Source organism: Vombatus ursinus, unplaced genomic scaffold (genome assembly GCF_900497805.2).
Source record: "Vombatus ursinus unplaced genomic scaffold, bare-nosed wombat genome assembly UNPS02015088.1, whole genome shotgun sequence".
In the NCBI taxonomy this organism is placed as follows: Eukaryota; Metazoa; Chordata; class Mammalia; order Diprotodontia; family Vombatidae; genus Vombatus; species Vombatus ursinus.
Genome location: NW_020954866.1, coordinates 146,672 through 167,796, shown reverse-complemented (window position 1 = coordinate 167,796; position 21,125 = coordinate 146,672). Strand labels below are relative to the sequence as shown.

General features: G+C 39.1%; 1 protein-coding gene across 2 annotated transcripts; it reads left to right on the top strand.

Moving 5' to 3' along the window:
• Positions 1–8,356: 8,356 nt before the first annotated feature.
• Positions 8,357–13,514, top strand: LOC114031149 (cationic trypsin-3-like). Of its 2 annotated transcripts, XM_027846166.1 has the most exons (6): positions 8,357–8,396; positions 9,336–9,498; positions 9,998–10,016; positions 11,829–12,105; positions 12,652–12,788; positions 13,365–13,514. In XM_027846166.1, exons 1-6 carry the CDS (start codon positions 8,357–8,359, stop codon positions 13,512–13,514), a joined length of 786 nt encoding a protein of 261 aa, XP_027701967.1. The 2 variants fall into 2 exon arrangements, with proteins under 2 accessions (XP_027701967.1, XP_027701968.1); XM_027846167.1 differs by lacking the exon at positions 9,998–10,016 and having other exon boundaries at positions 11,852–12,105.
• The last annotated feature ends 7,611 nt before the right edge of the window (positions 13,515–21,125 follow it).

Genomic DNA, 21,125 nt, shown 5'->3' with positions numbered 1-21,125 from the left:
AGATAGATAGATAGATAGATAGATAGATAGATAGATAGATAGATAGACAGATAATCCTGTGAGGGAACTGAGGTGATCGGAGCAGCAAGTGGCAGTGGGAATTGAGTGAACCATGCTGACTCCATCTTGTGGATGTTCCAATTCTGGAACTAGCTCAGTTCCCTTTCTATTCAATTATGGGTCTAGTCCAATTTCTGTCCTGTGAGAAAACTTTATTCAACTGTGGAAATTGTGAGAGGACTTTGTTGCATTGTTTGAACCTAACCTTGTGCGGCTGGGAAGCTGGACCACCTCTCCCTGCTCCTTAGAGACCCTTAGCTGAGGACCTAGGTTATGCTGACCAGAAACTCAGTCAGGTCTGAAGACTGATGCGAAGAGTTTTCTCAAAATTATGTATCTCTAATAACCCACGTGTCTTATCTGAAAACTGGCCCCTTACTGATCAATCAGTTAGTTGTTTCTGTGTTCTTTTGATTGTGTATGAATATTCAGGGGAGTGGTACTCCTCTTCTTCTAATTTCAGGAAATTGTACCTGTTCACTTTTCCCCTCCCAACTGGGAAAATCTTAATCTTTCCTCCAATTAGAAATCAGATCATCTAATGTTGTATCTTGGTTAGTTGTTTCCTTTTAATTAATCAACCTTATTTGATTAATTATTTTTAATGTATAAAAATATGTCTCCCCCTAGCTGTATGACCCTGGGCAAGTCACTTAACCCCATTGCCTAACCAAAACAAAACAAAACAAAACAAATTACAGGGGCAGCTAGGTGGAGCAGTGGATAGAGCACTGGCCCTGGAGTCAGGAGGACCTGAGTTCAAATCCAGCCTCAGACACATAACATTTACTAGCTGTGTGACTCTGGACAAGTTGCTTAACCCCCAATTGCCTCACAAAAAAAAAAAACTGTCACTGCCACCATTTTGTTCATTATTTCTCTCAATGCAGTTTATAGTAGCAGTAGTTCTTTACTGTTTGGATGGGGAGAAAAGGAAAGGGAGCTGGCATATCAGAATATTGACTCATTTTGAGCATTCAGTCTGTGAATATTCACAGCAATTATGGCTGCCATAATTATATTCACAGCTAATTATGTCTCCCCCTGTAATCAGGGTCTAACCCTAAGCTGAGGAAGAGACCTGGCCCCAATCTGGTAGGCAATTTGCATGCACTGCTTAATAAATTGATATGCTCAGAAGCTCAAACCTTTGTTTCCTTAGACATTTTATCTTTCACCCACCACACTGTACATGTCTAGTCCAGCTACAGTAGGGGAAAGGGACTCTTCCATTGTCCTAGTAATGGTCTTGCTGCACTTAGTGTTGGGTGACTCAGTTCATCCTCTGTTTCTCTCCACCTGGTCCCTGTAGATTGAGCATTCCTGTGATCTTCTGGGGGCAATCTCCTCTCCTGTTGGTGTCTGATGAGATATTTAGTAAATCTGACAGGGCTAACTTTTCAGCTATCATCTCTGCCTCTGTATTCATTGAAGTAAATTGCTTCTGAAAAATAGCCATTCCAGTGACTCCAATAACATTAATGAGAGCTACACAAAAAGGCAGACAAACTCAGATTGCAAAAACTAACTTTGGTCCAAGAGGACAGATGATGAAACATACTTCCTGCCTCCCCTTAGAAAGGGGCAGCCTGTGGTATCTACATTGTGGCCACTGCATCAATTTTTCTTAATCATTTTTCTTTGTTATAAGGGTGTTAAAAAACAAAAGTGATCAATAATTTTTTAATTAAAAAGAAGGGAAAATATACATTTCTAATGATAAGGCAAGTAATCCTCATGACAACACATCTCTTCTGGACTCATTACATACACAGGATAAAAAAATTATAGAAATACAGGCAATTTGTGTAAAGTGATTTGAAATATGGGATCTACAAATAGAGAAGGCAAAGGGAAATAGTGCTAAGAATTCACTGCATAACACTTGAATATTTTCTTGACTGTATTTGACCACATTTTTGACAGTATTGAGACAAAATGATGGAATAATAGTCTCTGGCAGCAATTTCCTAAAATTCCTCATGTTAGATAGAATATTAGGGCTAGAAGAGGCCTTAGATATCATCTAGGAGTAAGAGAGTAAGAAAACATGTCATGAATCTAGGACAAACAATATCCTATGGAGATTTTTTTAAAGTGGCATTGCTATGTGATTGCTGAGATGCTGTTAATGATCTTTGCAAGATTACAGAGCAAGGGAAAGGCGCTGCAACACTGGAGAAGGGCAAATGTTATATTACATTTTTAAGGGAGTAGGGGGAGAGGCAAATGGAATCTGCAAACTATAAGCTTGCCTTCATTTTCTGATAAAATTCTACAACAGTTTAGTTCATGAACATTTAGAAAGGAAGCAATGATCAGTAAGAAGCTATTGAGGGCTAATTTTTTTTTGTCCTAACCAGTCATTTCCTTGTTGTTCTCATATGATCTAATTATTAGGATAACTGGTATTCACCCAGGAAACCCAGGTTTGACTCCCAGTGTGGGAAAGATAGCTAGCTCTTTTTAGAGGCAGCGCAGGGTAGTGACCCTGGACTAGGAGTCAGGAAGATCTGGATTCCAATCCTGCCTTAGCCACTTCATAAGTATATGAGCCTAAGCAAGTTATTTAACCTCAATGAACCTCAGTTTCTTCATCTGTAATATGAAGATAACAAAATGTTCCCTAGTTCCCTAATAGAATCATAGTTAAGAATCAAACAAGATAATGCATGTGAAAGTGTTCTATAACTGTGAAAAGTAGTTTCTATTATTATTCATATTTCATTGCTTTGTTTTGTCTACCTTTGACTCTTAATAGAAATTATTTTTTAAACCTTGAAATTGTTCCTGGGTCAAAGCATTATATCTTCCTCCACCACCACCTACCTAACCTCCCCTGACACATACTGGTTAACAAGAGTGAAAGAAGACAAATACCAAATGTTCTTTGGGTACTGTTGGCTGCAAGGAGACCAGCAAAGTAAGCCAAAGACTCTGGCTTAGGAAACTGGAGAGAAAATAAAAAGGAAACAAGGGAAAGTAAGAATAGAGGTAAGACGTAAAAAGTTCCTGGTCCAGAGTGTACCTAAACATTTTCATCACATCTCTGAAAGTATTTATTTGGATCCAAGGCCATTCTTACACCAGGTACACATATAGTTTCCAGGAGGGACCTTTTCTACTGCCTGGGAAGTAGAAATGACAAATACAGATTTGTCAAAAGCAAATATTGACAAACTGAAGCATACCTACTGCAAGGTGACCATGAGTGAGTGCATTTGAAACCATGCTATAAAAGAAGAGATTAAAAGGACTAAGATTTTTTATCTGGAGAAGGGATAACTTAGGAGAGACATGATTGCTGTATCCAAATAATTAATAATAATCACTTCCCATTTTGATAGCACTTTTAAGCTTACAAGATGTTATGAGATTCATAGTGCAGGTAACATAATCCTTACTTCATGTAAGAGGAAAATGAGGCTTAAAGAGGTTATGTGACTTGTCCTAAAAGATATAGCTAGTAAATATCAGAGACAGGATTTTGCACCATAGGCTATTGATTCCAATTCCAGAACTCTCTCCACTATTCAATTTAATTCAACCAATATATATTAAGTGCAATGAATGTAGGGTCCCTGCCAACAGTCTTAGGACAAATACAGAACTCTCATTAGGAGCAGGAACTATCACTCCCCAAAACAGAGAAAGGTGAGGACAGGCAAGTGAACCACAGACTGCTACTCAAATGGATCTCCCTGGCATCATATTTGTATGTTTAAAGAACCTTGAAACAAAAATTTGTAACCTATTTAAAAATCTTTCAAAGGAAAAGTTTTAATAATTTTTGAACCCATTTGCTTAAAATATTAAAATGCAACAATGTCCCATTATAGGTACCTTTAGTTTAGTTATGATAGTCAATAATCAAATGTCACAGTAAGTGAAATTTAGAAAAACATCTTTGAATAACTGTATCTCAAAGTATTTAACCAAGATTCTCAAAAATAATGAAGTGTAATCAACTATATTGCTCTCTAAAGGTATTAATACTTTAATGAGAGCAAAAATATTTTGTACTATTAAACATTATTTTTTAAAATATCCCATCTTTTAGAGCACATACCAGGAAAGCAGTGACCACACCTAACCCAGGATCACACCTCCTTGGAAACACCAAAAACTTGCAGATTCCCAGAACTAGCTCTGAAAACAGTAGCATAAAAAAGCCTGAAGCTTGGTATAGTGTCTTCCTACCCCCAGGTAAGTAGAGCCCAACTTTAACAAAAGCTCAATGTCAAAAAAAAAAAAAAGGACTGGAAAAATGAGCAAACAACAACAAAGAACTTGACCGTAAGAAGCCACTACAGTGGCAGAAAAGACCAAAACATAAACTCAGAAGAAAATAACAATGTGGAAACAGTTACAAACAAAGCCTCAAAGAAAAATGCTAATGGTATCCAAGCCCAACAAGAATTCCTGGAAGAGTTAAAGAAAGAGTTAAGAGTGGTAGAGAAAAATATTGAAAAAAAGAAATGAGAGTGATGCAAGAGAATTATGAAAAGAGAACAGCTTGGTGAGAGAGGCACAAAAAATACTGAGGAAAATAACACCTCAAAAAGTAGAATTGGCCTAATGGTAGAGGCACAAAAATTCACTGAAGAAAAGACCTCCTTAAGAAGCAAAATAGGCCAAATGGAAAAGGAGGTACAAAAATTTACCAAAGAAAAGAACTCCTTTAAAAAACAGAATTTTAACCAAATGGACAAAACAAGTTAAAAAAATCTCGTGAAAGAAAATAATTCCTTAAAAATTAGAATTGGACAAGTAGAAGCTAATGAATCCATGAGACATCAAGAAACAATAAAACGAAATCAAAAAAAGGAAAAAATGGAAGAAAGCGTGAAAAACAACTGACCTGGAAAATAGATCCAGCAGAGATAATTTAAGAATTATTAGATTATCTGATAGCCATTATCATAGAAGGAGCCTATGGGGCAACTAGGTGGTGCAGTGGATAGAGCACTGGCCCTGGAGTCAGGAGGACCTGAGTTCAAATCTGGCCTCAGACACGTAATACTTCCTAGCTGTGTGACTCTGGGCAAGTCACTTAATCCCAATTTCCTCACTTAAAAAAAGAGAGAGAGAGAGAGCCTAGACATCATATTTCAAGAAATTTTCAAAGAAAACTGCCCCAATATCTTAGATCCAGAGGATAAAATAAAAATTGAAAGAATCCATCAATCACTTCCTGAAAGAGCTCCCAAAATGCAAACTCCAAAGAATATTATAACCGAATTCCAGAGTTCCTAGGATAAAACAAATATATTCTAAGCAGCCAGAAAGAAACAATTCAAATATCATGGAGCCACAGTCAAGATAATAAAATATTTATCATCTTCTACATGAAAGAATAATGCAATATAGTAACTGATGCAAAAATAGCCAAACATAACCTTGTATTACTGAAGGCAGGATGATAAGCTAGTCAATAAAAATTTATTAAGTGCCTACTGTGTGTCAGGTACTTTGCTAAGCACTAAGGAACATGGCATGTGTGTGTGTGTGTGTGTGTGTGTGTACACACACACAATTATACACCACATATGTTTATATGTATCTGTGTATATACATGTTTATGTGTGTTAGAGAGTAAGCTACTTGAGGATAGTTTTTTTGCCTCTTTTTGTATCCTGAGCATTTGGCTATGTGTGGCATATAATAATGTGCCTGGCATATACTAGGTACTTATTAAATGTTTATTGGCGTATACACACACACACACACACACACACACGTATATATAAATACAAATATGCATGATTGCATAAACAATAAAGAAACAGAAAAAAGCTTTGGAACAAACATATGTCCTTCTTTTTTAATTTTTATTTATTTTATTTTTAATTTATGGAATAAAACAAGCATTTCCATAACACAGTATAATAAAAAAAAAGATTGTTTGTACATGAAGCTGCAAATCTATTATGTACAACATGCTATTTGAGGGGTGGGGAACCTACATGTAGCCCTCTAGGTCCTCAAGTGCGGCCCTTTGACTGAATCCAAACTTCACAAAACAAAGTCCTTAATGAAAGAATTTGTTCTGTAAAATTTGGACTCAGTCAAAAAGCTATCCCAAGGACCTAGAAGGCCACAAGTTCCCCACCCCCATGCTATTCCTTTTAAATATATGATAAAGTTATTTTTTTCTTTGCTCCCCTCCACCCAGCCCTAGAGATGGCTACCATTAGACACAAGTATGTGTATATAAAACATATGCCCTTCTGAGGAAGAACAAGGGAAAAGGAAAATAGAATTGCTAACTTGGATCTGCCCATGAGGGTGAATTCAGCAAGACTCCTATCTGCCCTGATATTCTTCTTGGTCCCAGACTCTGGCGCTGGCAACCTCATTGCTCAAGCTCCACGACTACTTACATTGCAACTACTCTTTCTTTCTCCTTCTCAGGCTTCCGTTCCCCCATGCCAAGTCTCTGGAAAGGCTGCTACCAGCCACCCACTCTCAAGCCTAGCAAAGTAGAAGAAGCAACAGCCCTTCTCTTGGTTTTTCCAATTTAACTTGCCCTAAGCAGAGTTGCTGTCCTCAGCTGTAAGGGTGATGCTACACTGGTAGCAGCCCCTGCGCCTGCTGGCATCTATTTCTGCTGCTCCCTCCACCTCCTATCTCATGTGAGCTTCTATCTTCTAGCTACTTCTCTCTCTTCTCCTCTTTTAGTAATGGGAGAAGCTAAATTCTCCAGGGGACCAGTAGAGGAAATTTGGAGAGTTCTTTACCCACCAGTGGGCAGTTGTTTTCTGATGTCCTGTCACATACAGAAGAAATTAAAAGAAATCATGAAGTTGATTACTGTCCTAAGCACACCAAGCCTAAATTTACCTTTTTTACAACTTGTGTCTATTTTTTCTAATTTTGCTTTCTGAGACCAAGCACAAGTTTAATCCCATTTTCCACATAACAACCCTTTAAATACTTGAAGACAGCTATCATGTTCCCCAAGTCTTATTTTCTGGGCTAAACATTACCATTTCTTTCAACCGATCTTCGTATAACAAGGACTCAGAGGTAAACTCTGGTGCCCAGAACTAGCTGCAGCACTCCAGCTGTGGTCTGACCAGGATCCAACATAAGAGAAAAGTCATTTCCTTACGCCTAGAAGCTATGCCTTTCTAAATGGAAGGTAAGATTGAGTTGTTTTGTTGTTGCTGTTGTTGTTGTTTTGTTTTGTTTTGTTTTCTTTTGCTTGTTCTGATTTGGTTTGGTTTGGTTTTCTGGCTGGAATATCTCACTTACTGAACTTAAACTTCTAGGTCCTCTTCCTACAGACTTCTGTCTAATTTCTATATTTCTATTCCTTTGGTACCTGTGAAGTTATGTTTTTTAAACTAATTATGGAACTTTGATTCAGCCAACGTTTGAGCTTGTCAAAATTATTAACTGCATCATCCAGTGTTAAAGATCTTCCTCAACTCTCTTATCCGCAGATCTTATGTGCGTGTAATTTATGCTTTTAGCTAAGTCATTAATAAAAAAATTAAATAGCGCACGGCTAAGTACAGATTCTTTGACCACTCTGCCAGTGACCTCTTTCTAAATTGACAGTGAACCATTCATTACTGACTATTCTTTGAGTTTAACCATTCTCTCACTTCTAAATCAATTTAAATATAGTATTATCTAGATCATGTAACTCTTTTTTCCACACACACACAAAAAATCATGGAATATTTTATCCAATGCACTGCTAAAAATCCAGATAAACTGTTAGCATTTCCCTATTAAATTATCATACGGTTTCAGTCTTTGGAAGAAATATCCATATTGACAAAATCCCATGGCTTTCAAGTTTGAAATATGTATACATACATGAATTATATGCATAGATCCATAATATTACACCAAATAGAGCCTATGTTCAGATGCATATAATTGAAGATGGGGGGGGAAGGTTCATTACAGAGACCATATGGGTCATAGGATCACTTAGAATCAAAAGTAAAGGATTGGGGTGGTCAAATTGTTAGCAGTTTTGTGTGGGATGAAGGACATCTGGGACTCTACCTTGTGATCTAATCTGAATTTTTTGCTATGTGAGGAAACTTGACCCAGGTGGATATACTTCTATTCCTGGAACTTTCTGAGCAGTAGAGAAAGGGGTTATCAAATAATTTCAATGTTTGATTATCTTCCAAACTAGGTAGAACAAAATTCTAAATTTGGATTTTTAAATTTTCCATTGAGTCACTCTTCTGTCTTGCCAAGTCTTAAGGGATAAATAGCAGTGGTTGAAAACCCTGGAATCTATTCTATTGTCTAGATCCCTAGGACAACCATGAAGGTCATCATCTTCCTTACCCTCTTAGGGGCTGCCGGTAAGTTTCTCTTGTCCAATCAACAAGTGCTTGTTGAGCTTTCTCAGTGTCCTTGATACTGCAAGGAAAAAAATGAGTGATTCAAAATTCTTGTCTTCAAAAATAATAATATAACTGAAGAAACAACACTAATACAGGGAAATAAAAGGAAAGACTGGAAGACAGCACATGGCTAAAAGGCAACTCAGGTGATTCAAGCTATTTCTGCTGTACCAAAGCAGGAGATGAATGTGGACTCTATAGAATATTTGGTAAAGACTTCAACTTGAACTGACCTTTAAGAATAGGTAAGAGGTGTATAGGTATAGAGAATAGTTTATGAAAGGGGAAACCATAATGTGCCCTTAGACACCGATCAGCATCTTTTTCAGAAAAGGTTTTTATCAAGAACTCATTGGCATGGATTCTATGCTGAGGTCTTCGCAAAGATAAATCTATCTACCAAGTCCCTTCACTCAGGAAGGGACACAGATTCTGTTACATATCCACATGGATCTGGTTCAGTGGGTCTTACCAAAATGATGAACGTGAATAAACAGTTAGTTCTTTAGATCATGTCCATGGTATAATGTTTGTGAGTATTAAATATGTATATGAATAAAAGTGCTTATAGGCAATGGGCAAGAGATTTCCTTGTTGTAGTCGTGTATGGATCACAGATTTAAAGTCTAAAAGGTATCACAGAGCCTCTAATATTACAAATTAGAAAACTGAGGTAACCAGTAACATAAACCAAGGTCGCACAGGGTAAAAGCATCAGATGTGAAACTGAGTCTTCTGATTGCAAAGTCAATGTTCTTTCCACTATACTATACTATTTCTCTAGGGGAAAAGCAATGTTGTCAGTTTTTCTCTGATCAATCTTGAAGACTTTCTGGAAGAGCCGAAATTTCAGCAGGTCCTATTGAACTGGAAATTCCTATCTCATTCCTTCCCTAGTTGCTTATCCCGCTGGTGATGATGATGACAAGATTGTTGGAGGCTACACGTGTCCCGCTTACTCCCTCCCCTACCAGGTGTCTCTGAACTCAGGCTACCATTTCTGTGGTGGTTCTCTCATCGATAAACAGTGGGTGTTGTCAGCTGCTCATTGCTACAAGTCGTAAGTAACTAATACTCACATTTAAGGCAAGCTCAGTGCTAAGATCAAGCCCACGAGTTCCATTCAAGGCTGAGAAATCTCCAGAGAATCTCCAGGTAGGATAGGTAGATAAACTGGGGAGTTTATTCAAAAATACTTGTCTTCCAAAGCTGGAATAGCTATCAATGGAGTGTGTGTGTGTGTGTATGTCTGTGTGTGTGTGTGTGTGTGTGTGTGTGTGTGTGTGTGTGTGTGTGTAGAAAGAAAAGAGGTAAAGATCCAATGAGCAAAGAAAAAGTAACATCTAACTGTAAGAATCTCTCAGAGCCTTTGGGCAGCAGAGGCAAATGAAATTACCCATAAGAAAAAGAAAGCCAAACAATTATAATTGTTTCCTTTAACCCTTCTTGCTTGGCTCTCAGGTTAGATGAAAAAGAAATTTTAGATCCTTGGGTATTTCCCAGGAGATTATTTATGTAGGATCTTAGTCATTTTGTGTGTTTGGTGGGGAGGGGAATAGAGAGCTGAATAAAAAGATAGTACCCTAACAGGATTTAGATATAAAGACTGATACTATAAGCAAACTAGGAGATCGAGAAATAGTCTACCTTTCAGATGGATGGAGAAGGGAAGAATTTATGATCAAACAAGAGATAGAGAACATTATGAAATGCAAAATGGATAATTTTGATTACATTAAATTGAAAAGTTTTTGCACAAACAAAGTCAATGCAACCAAGAGTAGGAGGGAAGCAGAAAACTGGGAAAGAATTTTTACAACCAGTGTCTCTGATAAAGGCCTCATTTCTAAAATACATAGAGAACTGAGTCAAATTTATAAGAATGCAAGTCATTCCCCAGTTGATAAATGGCCAAAGGATATGAACAGGCAGTTTTCAGAGGAAGAAATTAAAACTATCTATAGTCATAAGAAAAAATGCTCTAAATCACTATTGATTAGAGAAATGCAAATCAAAACAACTTTGAGGTACCACATCACATTTATCAGATTGGATAACATAACAAAACAGGAGAATGATAAATGTTGGAGAAGATGTTGGAAAATTGGAACATTAATGCATTGTTGGTGGAGTTGTGAATAGATCTAACCATTCTGGAGAGCAATTCGGAACCATGGCCAAAGGGCTATAAAATTGTGTGTACCCTTTGACCCAGTAAGAGCACTTCTAGAGCTGTATCCCAAAGAGATGATAAAAAAGGGAAAAGGACCTACATATACAAAAATATTTATAGCAGCTCTTTTTGTGGTGGCAAAGAACTGGAAATTGAGGGGATACCCATCAATTGGGGAACAAGTTGTAGTATATGAATGCAATGGAATACTATTGTGCTATAAGAAATGATGAGCAGGCAGACTTCAGAAAAACCTAGAAAGACTTATATGAACTGATGCTGAGTGAAATGAGCAGAACCAGGAGAACATTACACATAGTAAAATCCACACTGTGTGATGACTGACTTTGATAGACTTGGCTCTTCTCAGCAATGTAAGGATCTAAGACAACTCCAAAAGACTCCTGATGGAAATTGCTATCCACATCCAGAGAAAGAACTGTGGAATCTGAATGCAGATGGAAGCACACTATTTGCTCTCCTTTTCCTTTGTTGTTTTGTTTTATTGCTTCATTCTCGTGGTTCCTCCCATTAGTTCTACTTGTTCTTTACATCACGACTAATGGGAAAATATGATTAATATGAATGTATAAGTAGAACCTATATCAGATTGTGTGCCATCTTGGGGAGATGGGGAGGAGAGAGAGAAAGAGAAAATGTAAAACTCAAAATCTTGTGGAAGTGAATATTGAAAACTAAAGATAAATAAACTAATTATTAAACATATACATAGCACAATAGCCTCCATTCTCAACTCAGACGTTAAAGTCTCTATTTTGAAAAAGAAAGTAGATCATGGTGAATTTAGGAGAGTTTAGATGAGTGATGCACCCTTGGTAATTTTAAGCTCACTCTCTTTCTTCTCTCTGTCTCTCTGTCTCTCTGTCTCTGTCTCTCTGTCTCTGTCTCTCTCTCTCCTTGCCTCCATATTCCTAGTGCACACCCCCTTGGCTAAGCATTCTGACTGGGTAACTGTTTGGGGAAGGAAAGTGTGAGGGCAGGACTTACCCTAGGGAAAGAAGTGGTAGTAGTTTCACTATATTTGACAGGAGAAATACCTGGCTAAATGTGACTTAGACTCGCAGGAATAAGCAATGAAAGGAATGCAGTTGAAACATGGACAAGAGAGACAATGGGACCAATCTGAATGAAGAGGAAGTGGTTACCTGACTGTGGTGAGATATGAAGGGAAAAACACGGGGATCGGGCTGCTTAAGGGTGCTGTTCTTTGTCCACCCAGACGAATCCAGGTGAGACTAGGAGAGCACAACATCGAGGTCACTGAAGGCAGGGAGCAATTCATTGATGCAGCTAAAATCATTCGCCATCCCAGTTACAATTCTAACACATACAACAATGACATCATGCTGATCAAGCTGAAAACAGCTGCTACCATCAATTCTCAAGTGTCTGTTGTCTCCCTGCCCCAGTCCTGTCCTGCCACTGGCACTTCATGTATCATCTCTGGCTGGGGTAACACTGTGAGCTCTGGCGGTGAGTGACTCATGGAGGGGGAAAAGAGCATTGGAAGTCAAAAAGCCCAACTCTCACCTCCCCATCCCCACACACATAAATACCTCCTATTTCCAGGATTACCTATTGGGTTGCAGAGAATTATACGAGGGCTATATAGAAGAGCCAGAAATATGGAAAAGATTTAGGGTTGCACCATGCAAGAATGAACCTTGGCAAGAGCAAGGATACCTGGAGGAGGGTGAAAGAGGTTCCTTGATATTTGACTGATTGGTCCTAGACATGGAGGGGGGAGGTAGGAACTTAAATGATGCAGTCTTCTTAGGGCCATAATCTTTTCACAGAGCTGGTATCATTAAGAGTCTTAGGGTTACCAGAACCTATCAAACCCCTTGTTGCTCATGACCACATGATCTGAGACCAACATCAGTCAAGGTTGAATCAGTCATTTTCTCACATTGAAGGATCTTAAAAAGTGCCAGAGGAGGAAGAGAAAACCTATTAGTTGAAGGACTTCCAACGATAGCATAGAGAATACATAATCACGTTCATCTTTGTTCCAAACAGCCGACTACCCAGATCTGCTTCAGTGTCTGAAAGCCCCCGTGCTTTCTGACAGCACCTGCCGTAGTGCCTACCCTGGAAAGATCACCAGCAACATGATCTGCTTGGGCTTTCTGGAGGGTGGAAAGGATTCCTGCCAGGTCAGTTTCTGTTCCACTCACCACTCCCCCTCCACTCAGTTCAGAACTATTCTTTCCCTCTTTCCCATATTTCAACTAATCTAGGAGAGTTGGAACTGAAAAAACTTCCTGAGCTTGAGTTCCTGGATAGAGTGAGATGGGAAGATGCCTTGGGAACTGGGACACTAAATATTTTCCTTCTAAAATAGCTATATGATTATAGTGATCAGAGATAACATAGTCTTTGTGCTTGTATTAATGCAGGCATCTTGGGGAAGAATGTTGTAGATGGAACATTGTGGAAAAAAAAGATGGGATGGGCAGAAGGATCTTTAAGCCAACCTCACCTTTATTCTCTAGTTTTGTTCTGCTTCCTGAGGGCATAGACAAGATGAGGAGGAGGAGCTAGGAGACACTGAAGTGTGAAGGGAAAGGGGAAATAAAGAGAAGGATAGATTTCCAGGAAAACATTATTCAGGAAAAAGTGTCAAACTAAATGTGTATTATGCACCTGCCTGGGCCATTGTCTGGCTCTGAGCTCTATTCCTTATCATGCATGGAAGGAAAACTCTGACTCATTCTATTTTCCAATTCCAGGGTGACTCTGGTGGCCCTGTGGTCTGCGATGGAAAACTCCAAGGAGTTGTCTCCTGGGGTTATGGCTGTGCCCTTAAAGGCCTACCTGGTGTCTACACCAAGGTCTGCAACTATGTGAATTGGATCAAGCAGACCATTGCAAGCAACTAAGCTGCTTCCTCCATGGCCCCTTTGCTCTTATCTAATCCTCTTACAACTACAAAAAATATGGAGCACTACATCTACTAACCACAAGTGGAGAAATTGAATCTAAATAAAGAATTTTGCGGTATCTTGTCTCATTCCAGTCCATGACCCTAGGATACCTACTTTTTTTCTGATTAAGCATAGAGCTTACTCTAACCTTCCACATTTTTTAGAACCCTCTCCAATGAAGAATGGCCATCTTCCACTTTCAATCACTATTCTGACAGAATTCCTTAGTAATCTCTTTAATCTTTGAAGTTCTATATAAAGGAATTATGACCCCACACATAGAGCAAATTGTTTTACATTAGCACTAAAAGTTTGTGGCCGAGTAATTACTTAGAGTACAATATCTGTAAAAGGCAACATTGTGCATTGAGTAGGTAGCTGACTGAGAAATCACAAAGATCTGAGTTCAAGTCCTGACTTCGATACATTAGCCATGTAACCTTAGACAATTAACACCTCTGTACAGTCTTACAACTTTGTAATACTGTAGCTGCAAAGCAGGTGTCGATTTGCATAGGACAAAGGAGTTTACTCATCGGCAGTTCACTGTACCAATGAAATCACTAATCCTAAACCCAAATAAGATCTGTACCCCAATATCTGAACTCCATTCTGACACCAATCAGATTAAGTTAGTCTGAAAGTATGATCGTCACTGGCAACCTCAAACCTAAACCAGCTCACTCCCTGGGTATATGAGCAAGTAGAACTGTAATCCCCACATCCCTTAATCTTTCCAGCTACTGCCTCCCCTGAACTTCTATCTATTCTAATGTTATGATTAATTATCAACAATAATTCATAAATTATCAAAGACTTTAGTTCCCTCCCACAGAATATTAAATGTTTTCCCCACATAAGCATGATCCTGAAAGGATTTTTTTTCTTATTAAACTTTTTAACAGCTTAAAACTGCACTAAGACTTTTGAGACATGGGCATGTAGATGGTATAGTGGATAGAGTGCAATCTGACCTCAGATACTTACTAGTTGTATGACCCTGAGCAAGTCATTTCACCCTGTTTGTCTTAGTTTCCTCATCTGTAAAATGAGCTGGACAAGGAAATGGCAAACCCCTCCAATATCTTTGCCAAGAAAATCCCAAATGGGGTCACAAAGACAAGACTGAAAGACTTTTGAGACACCTTGTGTAGATTAAAGAACATTTATTGAATATGAACAGTAAAAGGTATAAAAAGAGCATTCTTGAGCATTTGAACAGCTTCTGGGCAGTTAGTGAAATCTCAACTCTCTCCACCCTTTTGTTTTAGTGTTCACCTACACACACACACACACACACACACACACACACACACGCACACACAGGTGTACCCAGAAGCATTTCGACTGGACCACTTTGACAGGACCTAGGTTTCAAGATCACAAGGAGAATGGGAGATAAATCACCTTAATGAGCCCTCACTCCCTTTCTTCCTTCATATGCCTAGAGCGTCTTCATGGGCAAACCAGATGAACCTCACCTCCTTTTGATCTATGACTATGGTGTCAAAAGCCTTCATGGGCTATTCACTATTCTTCTATCCATCCTCTCCAAGTCTCTTTTTTAAAGTCCCACATATATCATGTTTTCTTATGCTGTCCTTGTAGACAAGATGGAGACAAGCAGGATTAGACTAAATCAGAGCTGGCTGAATGACCAATCGTTCCAAAAGGCTAGTCATTAATGGATATGTGTCAATTCAGACGGCAGTGGCTTGCTCTTGGTATTATGTAGTGCAGATTTTTGTCAGTGGTGGATAGAGATGCAAATTGGCACACTGATGAACTTTCAAATGACACAGCGAATACATTGCATGAGACCATCTGAATTTAAAATATTTCTTAAGGGACTAGAGCAATGATATAAACATAGTACAATGGAATAGTGAACATTGGAATAGAGATAAATTTAAATTCCCAAACATTGGTTTAAAATTAAATTTTACAACTACAACATCGGGGAGTTGTGGCTAGATAGCAATTCATCTGAAAGAAATATGAGGAAAAGAACATTGATAAAACATTTTAAAATACACAGAGGACAGCAAAAGAGACTCAAAAGAGATACACAAGAACAATAATTTTGTTATCTTTTTAAATTTTACATACGTTAAAAAAAGCTTCATGTGAAAGAAGTTCACAGTTTCATATACAAGAAGCTGAGGTAGTCAGAGGAAGGAACCTGATACAGTCTAATCAGATTATTGTCACTACTACTGTCTGTCCTTCATTCTCGAAGAGAACCATAACATCAGGGAGGTGATGCCATGACATGCAAGTGAATTGGATTTGAGTGAGGAAGGGCTCACTTTTACCTCCAGAGCCATCTGGGTCCGGCGGCCAATATAAATCAGGACAACTGGAGATGGCCCAGGATGCAGTGAGGGACCTTGGCCTTTTAATGTTAAAATTTTTAACAGGTCTCAGTTTGACTGAGGTGATGCCTATTGGCTAATTAAGGCTTAATAAGAAATGAGGTAAAGAATGGCCACTTTAAGAAAAAAGAAAAGAAAGAAAAGAAAGAAAGAAAGAAGGAAAGAAAGAAAGAAAGAAGGAAAGAAAGAAAGAAAGAAAGAAAGAAAGAAAGAAAGAAAGAAAGAAAGAAAGAAAGAAAGAAAGAAAGAAAGAAAGAAAGAAAGAAAGAAAGAAGAAAGGAAGAAAGGAAGGAAGGAAGGAAGGAAGGAAGGAAGGAAGGAAGGAAGGAAGGAAGGAAGGAAGGAAGATCTAGTTGGGGAAGACTTTCAGGGTTTCTGGCCAAAACAGAAACAATGCCATTTAGATTCATTCTGAGCCAATCTGGGTCCAAAGAATGACCAAGTAGGACTTGGCCTAGGGCCTATTATTGGCCAATCAGTGAGAGCTACAGTGATTTGGAGACCCAGAGTGATTTCCATGCTGGAGTGGAGGAATAAGTAATAAAGAACAAATGATCTCATGAGCTCCCATGATTTAATTACCATCTCTATTCTAACAGTTCCCAAACTCAATATGTCTGAAACTGAACTTAATATCTCTCTAGTTGTTGTTGTTGTTGTTAAGTCATTTTCAGTTGTGGTCGGCCCTTCATGATTCCTTTTTGGGTTTTCTTGGCAAAGATACTGAAGTAGTTTGCCATTTCCTTCTCCAGCTCATTTTACAGATGAGGAAACTGAGTCAATCAGGGTTAAGTGACTTGCCCCAGAGTCTCACAGATAGGTCTGAGGCTGGATTTAAATTCAGATCCTCCTGACTCCAGATGTGATACTCTATCCACTGTGCCACCTAGCTGCCCATCTATTTCCCAATCCCTTCCCATCTCCTATCTTCCCTATTACTATATGGGGCAACACCATCCTTCAGGTTTGCAACCTAAGAGTCATCCTGGACTTCTCACTCTCTCTCACCCTCTATATCCAATCTGTTGCCAATGCTTATGGATTCCAGCTTTGCAATATCTCTTGAATACACCCGCCTCTGACACTGCAACCACTCTGGTGTAGACCCTTATCACCTTAGATCCAAAGTATTTCAATAGTCTGCTGATGGGGTCTTCCTTCCTCAAGTCTCTCCCCACTCCAATCCAACTTCCATTCAGCCACTAAAGTGATTTTCCTAAAGCTCCAGATCTGATTATGTCACACACCTCCAGCCCCTTACTCCCTCACCCAGGGCCATTACAAGGTCAGTCATCTTGACTTTTGTCTTGCCACTGGGCCCCAACGTTTCTGGAAGAGAGAGCAAGAATGATGATTTGCACAGCTCTGCCCCACTCAAATCCAATTTATATGCAAGTCAGGACATCACCTTCATGATGTCATTGGTCCTCTTTGAGAAAGATGGATGAATAACAACCATACCCACTCAATAAATTCCAGTGGCTCTTTGTAGAGTCCAGGAATAAACACAAAATGCTCTGTTTGTCATTCAAAGCCTTTCATGACCTACTCCTCTCCTACTTTTCCATTCTTATTACACCTTACACCCTGCCACAAACTCTTTGGTCCAGTTACATTAACCTCCTGGGTAGTCTACCAACAAGACACTCTATCTCTGGACTCTGGGTATTTTCTCTGTCTGGCCCCCATACTGAAATGTTTTATGGGCCTCATCTCCACCTACTGGCTTCCCTGGCTTCCTTTAAGTCCCAACTAAAAATCCCATCTTCTACAGAAAGCCCTTCCCAACCCCTCTTAATACTAGTGCCTTCTTTCTCTTATTTACTTCCTATTTATCCTGTATATAACTTTTGTTTGTTTGTTTGTGTATATTTATTTGCTTATTGTCTCCCCCATTAGATTTTTAGCTCCTCAAGAGCAAAAATTGTCTTTTGTCTCTTTTTGTATCCATAGTGCCTGGCACATAGTAGACACTTAATAAATTTTTATTGACTGAGAGACAAAAACAGCTAGAATAACTGGTAAGTCTATTAGGTTCAATCACAAATAAACAAGGGAATTTTGCCAACCCCTGGATACACAACTCATTCATGACTGGTATATTCAAAGGCGCTGTTGATCTATTATGAAGCAGCACATTTAAAAGCAACTCTAGCTTCCCCTCCCCTTTAAAGTATAACACAATGTTAACGCACACAGGCCAGTGTTCCAGTCTATGGAACCAAATGGGCCAAAAGACAGAGAAGTATTGCTTCATCTTCTGCCTTTGAACTGGCCATTTCTCATGTCTGGCTTACTCTGACCACTCACCTCTGCTTCTTAATTTTCCTGGCTTCCTTCAAGATTTACATCAAATCCCACCTTCTATAGTAGGCCTTTCTGGGTCCCTCCTCCCCAACTGTCAATTCCTTCTCCTTTCAGATTACATACTCTTGGGGCAGTTAGGTGGCACATTGGATAGCACACCAGCCATGGAGTCAGGAGGACCTGAGTTCAAATCCAGCCTCAAACACTTGACACTTACTAGCTGTGTGAAACACAGGCCACTTAACCCTAATTGCCTCAAAAAAAGAAGATTACATACTGCAGAGCTAAAACTTTATTCATAGTCTCTGTCATTAGAATGTACTCTCCATGAGAACAGGGACATATGTAGATAATAATTTCTTCAGGCTCAAGTTTTGTGAAATAATAGTATTAAAAAATCTATGAAAAGTTTAATCAATTATTTGTCTCTGTGTTGAAATGGTTAATCACAGGATTATAGAATTTCAAAACTGGAAGGGACCTCAAAGGCCCATAGATTCCTATTTAGTGGTTTGCTGTTCATCCTTCATTCTTGAAGAGGACCAATGACATCACAAGGGTGATGGCTCAACTTGCACATGAACTGGATTTAAGTGAGGCAGAGCTGCACAAAATCATCAGCCTCACTCTCTCCTCCAGAGACATTGGGGTCCAGTGGCAATACAAAGGTCAAGACAGTTGATAATGGCACAGCATTTAGTGGTTTATGAACCCCTTGGGTGTTCATAAGAAAGTGGTCTGAGGGGTAGAGCCAAGATAGTGGAGTAAAAGCAGTGACTTGCTTGAGTTCTCCCCCCAAATCCCTCCAAATACCTGTAAAAATGGCTCTAAACAAATTCAAGAGCAGCAGAACCCACAAAAAGACAGAGTGAAATGAATTTCCAGTCCAAGACAACCCGGATGGTTCATTGGAAAGATCTATTGTGCCAGTCTGGAGAGGGCCATTCAGGCAAAGCCCAGGCCTCAGAGAACCTGGAGCAGGCCTCAGGGACTGAATCACAGGCAGCTGCGGCTGTTTCCAGACTTCTCAACCTACAAAAGCCAAAGACAACCTAGAACGTCAGTAGGAAAGATCTGTGACCACAGTGAGAGAGAGGCTCAGTCCCAGCCCCAGTCCTGCCACAGCCCTGGGGTGGTGGCTGCTTCTGGACCTCTTGGCCCACAGACAAGGAGACAAGGAGAATCAAATGGATGATTAGAGGGGGATTGCAGGGATCTCTTTGCTGGTGCTGAGGCAAGAATGTCTTCCTTTGCCCACGCTAGGATCTAGGTCACAGTTCTGGGTAGCAGTCCTGAGGCGAGGAGGAGCGCTGGCACGGTGGAGCTTGTAGTGGCAGTGGAGAGAGAATCCTTCTCACAGTTCCAAGGCAGAAAAGAGTGTTTATGGTCACTCATGGACCACAGCACAGGCCAAGAAAAGAGGAAACATCTCACCCTTGATCACATCACCTTGGAAGAAGTGAAAATGTATAGGTACCTAGAAGTATCTCTAAAAACAGCTGCACAAAACCCCCGAAGCTTGGGACAGTATATTCTGCACACTGGAAGCAGATCTCTACCTTAACAAAGAGTTTAAAACTCAAGCAATTGGGTAGAAACATGAGCACACTGTGCAAAAAATGTCAGACCATAGAATCTTTCTTTGGTGACAAAGAAGATCAAAACATACAACCAGAAGAAGATAACAAAGTCAAAGCTCCCACATCCAAAGCCTCCAAGAAAAATACGAATCAGTTCCAGGCCATGGAAAAGCTCAAAAATGATTTTGAGAAGCAAGTAAGAGAAGTAGAGGAAAAACTGGGAAGATAAATGAGAGTGATGCAAGAAAATCATGAAAAACAAGTCAATAGCTTGCTAAAGGAGACCCAAAAAAAAATACTGAAGAAAATAACACCTTTAAAAATAGCCTAACCCAAATGGCAAAAGAGGTCCAAAAAGCCAATGAGGAGAAGAATGCCCTAAAAAGCAAAATTGGCCAAATGGAAAAGGAAGTCCAAAAGATTACTGAAGAAAATACTTCATTAAAAATTAGAATAGAGCAATTGGAAGCTAGTGACTTTATGAGAAATCAAGACACTGTAAAACAAATCCAAAAGAATGAAAAAGTAGAAGAGAATGTGAAATATCTCATTGGAAAAACAACTGACCTGGAAAATACATCCAGGAGAGAGAACTTAAAAATTATTGGACTACCTGAAAGCTATGATCAAAAAAAGAGCCTAGACATCATCTTTCAAGAAATTATCAAGGAAAACTGCCCTGATATTTTAGAACCATAGAGTAAAATAGAAATGGAAAGAATCCACGTATGACCTCCTGAAAGAGATCCCCAAAGGAAAACTCCTAGGAATATTGTAGCCAAATTCCAGAGTCCCCAGGTCAAGGAGAAAATATTGCAAGCAGTCAGAAAGAAACAATTGAAGTATTATGGGAACACAGTCAGGATAACACAAGATTTAGCAGCTTCTACATTAAGGACTGGAGGGTTTAGAATATAATATTCCAGAGGTCAAATGAGAAAGGATTACAACCAAGAATCACCTACCCAGCAAAACTGAGTATAATCCTTCAGGGGAAAAAATGGTCATTCAGTGAAATAGAGGATTTTTAAGCATTCTTGAGGAAAAGACTAGAGCTGAATAGAAAATTTGACTTTCAAATACAAGACTCAAGAGAAGCAGGAAGAGGTAAACAGGAAAGAGAAATCATAAGAGACTTATTAAGGTTGAACTGTTTACATTCCTGCATGGAAAGATGATATTTGTAACTCATGAGACCTTTGTCAGCATTAGGGTAGTTGGAGGGGAAAAAATTATAGATAGATAGATAGATAGATGGATAGATAGATAGATAGATAGATAGATAGATAGATAGATAGATAGAT